The following is a 5,298-nucleotide window of genomic DNA, read 5'->3' as shown; positions in this document are numbered from 1 at the left end:
ATTGCTCTCCACATCTTGTTGTGTTTGATTTTACTATATTGTATTTTGTTTGATAGTATCAAGTTTGAGGGTATAGGCAACCACTTTGAAGACAATAAGATTTATTATGATGCCCATTATAGTTTGACTATTATCTTCTTTTGAAGTCTTGCCAGGTTTCCAGTGTAGGTTTTATTGGGCTTGTTCTGTACTGTTTTGATCAATTCTATTATACCTGATGATATAGTAACTCTTTTTAAAAATAGCAAGAGGCACAATGGTAACCATTTTTGATCATCTGATATTCTATTTTTGCATCATGTATTATGCTCATCCTTCTCTTCTAACTGTCTCTGTTTTATTTAGTCATGTTAGGATGTATTCTCTTCAAAAAATGTAATAAGAACTGTGGGAGTAAAAAAAAACTCAAAACGTGTAACTGTTATTGTAAAAAGGAGAGGAAAGGAAGGTGGTCTAAGGGATACAACTGCATGCTTGAGTGTGTAGGATGGAAAATCATATTACTGAGCTTTTGTTGGATCACTGAACAGAACTTTCTGCAATCTCACTGTATGAATGTCCACTTTATATGCCTGAATTTTATAATTTGGACAACTGTTTCTAAGATGACTGAAAGGGTTTTGGCCCAGATAGGACACTGTAGCCAGGAAAGCCACAACCGGAAGCAGGAAGCCCCATCTCCCCTTCCCCTAGGAAGTTACCTGTGACGCCATCTTCCTGCCCCTGGAAATTTACATATGGCGCCAAACCTAGGACCAATGGGCTACCTGTGTATCCCTAATGCCCGCCTTAGTTTCCACCCCAAACTGAGCCTATTTACAGGCCCCCACGTCACCTTTGCGCCTGAGAGATCGCCGGACGCCAGCGGTGGGGGTGCTGGGCATCTCTCTCTGGGTTCTCAGAATAAAGGCCACTTTTTATTTTATATTTCTCATCTTTTGTTAATATTTTCATCTTTTGGAAATAACCCTAGCAATGACAATATGTAACCTATTAACTAGTGATTTCTTTCTGTATTTTTTCTTGAAATTCTGTATTACTTGTACCCTTTTATTGCTTTGTTTTTTATTTCCTTTCTTCTCTTTAATTAAAAAAATAATCAAACCTGGAATGGATATCTTTTATTTATTTATTTATTTGGCTCTGGAGATCAAAATCATGGCCTCACACTTGCCAGGCAGGTGCCTTAAGCCACTGAGCTAAATCCCCAGCCCACAAATGGATATCTTTTACACATTGTCATCTTCAGAGTAGTTGCCTGTGCTCTTGAACTTGATATCAGGAAGCATACCAAATGTGAATAAAATCAGTCAAGGCCAAATAACATTGAAACAATCCAGCTTCAAAGATCAGTCATAGAAGACAATGTAAGTAATATAGGGATCCAGTTTTAGTTAATAGGAAATTAAGGATAATTACCATGGTATAACCTGCTATTTTTGGGTTATCTCTCTGTGCCCTCAAATCTAATATGAGTAGATAGACCAGAACAAAATATAACCAAACCATACAGAGCAACAAGACTACTGTAGCTTTTAAATCCTGATACACTTTTAACTATGTCCTCTGCCTTCTTTTTTTAGGCAATTCCTCACCTTTCTCCTTCTCAGGATACTATTATTCACTGTTCAGAGTGATATTAGTCTAGTCTCTTATGTTCCATTTCAGCATACATAAAGATAAAGACAGCTACTACAAAGACCATGAGACACATTATGGTAGTCATTATCAACTTCCCCAAAATCAGTCTTGAAGATCGAAAAAGCTTGCATCATCCTGTAATTATTTGATTAGTTCTATAATATTCAGTATATATTCAATGTGTGTGAGGATGGGAACAACTATTTGGAAAAAAACTAGAGACAATATGATAGACAGTGAACATTTCCAGTGGGCTTGCTTTGAAATCTGTGTTTCCTTAACTTGTTTCCTTATGAACAGTTTTGCTCTGTTTTGCTATGTTTAATTTTACCCTCTTTAAGAAAAAAAAGTGTGTAGGACAGATTGGCATATTAATAACTTTTTGGTGGATCATTGAGGTAAACCGTGACAGTGTCATTATTTGAATATCACTTTGTATGCTTTAAATTTGTAACTTGAACAACTACTTCTAAGATGACAATATAATACTAATCAACTAGTGATTTCTTATTGTTTATTTTTCTGAAATTCTGTATTATTTCTACACTTTTTTCTCTTTAAATAAACAACATTACAATTCAGAAAATACAAAATTTAAGTTTTAAAGACAAAATATTAAGTATGGAGGCACTTGTCCATACTTGAAAGTGAAAAGCCCATTTCAGTTTAGCATGTTTAATTACAAGATGCCATGTTGAAGCACAAAAACATCTAGATTAATAAATCTAGAGAGGTACAAGTGATTAACTGTAAACCATACAACATGTGCCCCTAAGGAGAGCCGCACCACAGATTTGTCATTTCTGGAATATTTGTGAAGAAATATTGACATCTAACTTCTGTATCGATTATTTCTTCAGGTCTCCTTGGGATTTTTAAAGTAAACTTAGATCTAAACTGTCTGAACAGTGATGCTTTTTCTATGTATTTAACAAGAAACATGCATTGCTATATTTCTCACATTGTTAATCCACATATCATCTCGGCCTAGTGAGCTCTTTCAGATATGTAACAATGATCAAGTATGCGGAGATTATTCCCATAACACATAGGATTTATCTCTTGTGTGAGTTTTTTTTTCATGTATTTCACTTACAATCTGGCTGCTGAAAATGTTTCCACTTGCTTATATAGCCAGTGCTTCTTCCCAGTGTGAATTCTTTCATGTGTTATGCAATGACTATATGCAGTAAAAGCTTTGCCACATTGTTATATACATAGGCTTTCTCACCAGTGTGAAGTCATAGATGTATTTTACAAAATCCATGTGTGGTGAAAGCTTTCCCACATTCTTCACATACACACAGGGTTTCTCAACCATGCAAATTTTATAATGTATTGGACAATGAGCATTTCTGCTGAAACCTTTCCCACATTCCTTACATATGTAAGTCTTCTGCCCAGTGTGAAGATTTTCATGCATTAATCAATATGTACATGTGCTGAAACCATTCTCATGATGCCTATATACCCTGGTTTTATATTGAATGTGAACTTTCATGTTTCTTACAATCTCCCTGTGTTTTAAAAGCTTTCCCACATTGCTTACATACATAGGGTTTCTCTCCAGTGTGAATTCTTTCATGAAACTTACAATTTGTACGTGTGTTAAAAGCTTTCCCACATTGCTTACATACATAGGGTTTCTCTCCAGTGTGAATTCTTTCATGTTTCTTACAGGATCCTCTTGTGTTAAAAGCTTTCCCACATTGCTTACATACATATGGTTTCTCTTCAGTGTGAATTATTTCATGAACCTTACAATTTACACGTGTGTTAAAAGCTTTCCCACATTGCTTACATACATACGGTTTCTCTCCAGTGTGAATTCTTTCATGTTCCTTACAACGTCCAGGTCTGGTAAAAGCTTTCCCACATTGCTTACATACAAACGGTTTCTCTCCAGTGTGAATTCTTTCATGAACCGTACAATTTGTACGTGTGTTAAAAGCTTTCCCAAATTGCTTACATACATAGGGTTTCTCTCCAGTGTGAATTCTTTCATGTTTCTTACAGTATCCCCTTGTGTTAAAAGCTTTCCCACATTGCTTACATACATATGGTTTCTCTTCAGTGTGAATTATTTCATGAACATTACAATTTACACGTGTGTTAAAAGCTTTCCCACATTGCTTACATACATATGGTTTCTCTCCAGTGTGAATTCTTTCATGTTCCTTACAATGTCCAGGTCTGGTAAAAGCTTTCCCACATTGCTTACATACATACGGTTTCTCTCCAGTGTGAATTCTTTCATGATTCTTACAATCTCCCTGTGTTTTAAAAGCTTTCCCACATTGCTTACACACATATGGTTTCTCTCCAGTGTGAATTCTTTCATGAACCGTACAATTTGTACGTGTGTTAAAAGCTTTCCCGCATTGCTTACATACATATGGTTTCTCTTCAGTGTGAATTCTTTCATGAACATTACAATTTACACGTGTGTTAAAAGCTTTCCCACATTGCTTGCATACATATGGTTTCTCTCCAGTGTGAATTCTTTCATGTCCCTTACAACGTTCAGGTCTGGTAAAAGCTTTCCCACATTGCTTACATACATACGGTTTCTCTCCAGTGTGAATAATTTCATGATTCTTACAATCTCCCTGTGTTTTAAAAGCTTTCCCACATTGCTTACATACATAGGGTTTCTCTCCAGTGTGAATTCTTTCATGAACCTTACAATTTGTACGTGTGTTAAAAGCTTTCCCACATTGTTTACATACATATGGTTTATCTCCACTGTGAATTCTTTCATGTTGTTTAAAACATTCATGTCTGGTAAAAGCTTTCCCACATTGATTACATACATAGGGTTTCTCTCTAGTGTGAATTCTTTCATGTTGCTTACAATGTTTTGATTTGGTGAATCCTTTTACACATTGCTGACACATATATGGTTTCTCTCCAGTGTGAATTCTTTCATGTTCCTTACAATTTCCAGGTTGTATGAAACCTTTTCCACATTGCTTACACACATAGGGTTTCTCTCCAGTGTGAATTCTTACATGAACCTTACAATATGCACATGTTTTAAAAACTTTCCCACATTGTTTGCATACATAGCGTTTCCCTCGACTGCAATATTTTTCATGGATCTGAACATCGTGGTGTGTTTCTGTTTCTTTCACATTCACATTACCTTCTGCAATACAAAGGAATACTTCTTTATACTGCTTCCAAGTATGTTCATAAGATTTCCCTAGCTTGTCATTTCTGGAAAGAAAAAATCACATATAGGATTTATAACCATATTACTAAGCTTTTCTTGGAGAGTTGAACAAAACTGTTTGCAGTCTCACTATTTGAATCCCCACTTCATATGTTTCACTTTTGTATTTCATAACTATTTCTATGATCAGCATTTGTAATCATCATCTTGCAATTTCTTACTGTTTTTTTCACTTTGAAAGCAGTATTATTTATACTTATTTTGTCTTATTTAATCTTTACTTATATTAAATTTAAAAAAAGAAAAATTGACAGTGAAATTGGTCTCCATTGAATAACTGCATTAATATCAAGTTCTGTTTTTAATGCCTGCTAAGAAATTCTGACCATGAAGCAACAGAAAGGCCTTATAAGATATGTTGAAAACAACCATTCCCAAAAGACTGGTACACATTTGGAAATCTTAAAAGTTGGTACTTTGAA

The 5,298-nt window shown here is 35.1% G+C and overlaps 1 protein-coding gene across 1 annotated transcript; it reads right to left on the bottom strand.

Moving 5' to 3' along the window:
* Nucleotides 1-812: 812 nt before the first annotated feature.
* LOC134474494 (zinc finger protein 791-like) lies at nt 813-4,660 on the bottom strand (the record flags this gene model as incomplete). The annotated part of the gene is given in 4 exon segments (XM_063242666.1): nt 813-890; nt 3,236-3,327; nt 3,413-4,529; nt 4,601-4,660. Coding segments are annotated over 4 exon segments (1,347 nt in total), but the record flags the coding sequence as incomplete, so codon positions are not given.
* Nucleotides 4,661-5,298: the final 638 nt, after the last annotated feature.

This window comes from Cavia porcellus, unplaced genomic scaffold (genome assembly GCF_034190915.1).
Source record: "Cavia porcellus strain 051 isolate PalLab524CR breed Dunkin Hartley unplaced genomic scaffold, mCavPor4.1 scaffold_32, whole genome shotgun sequence".
NCBI lineage: Eukaryota > Metazoa > Chordata > Mammalia > Rodentia > Caviidae > Cavia > Cavia porcellus.
The sequence above is the reverse complement of the archived record's forward strand: the minus strand, read 5'-3'. Positions and strand labels throughout refer to the sequence as shown.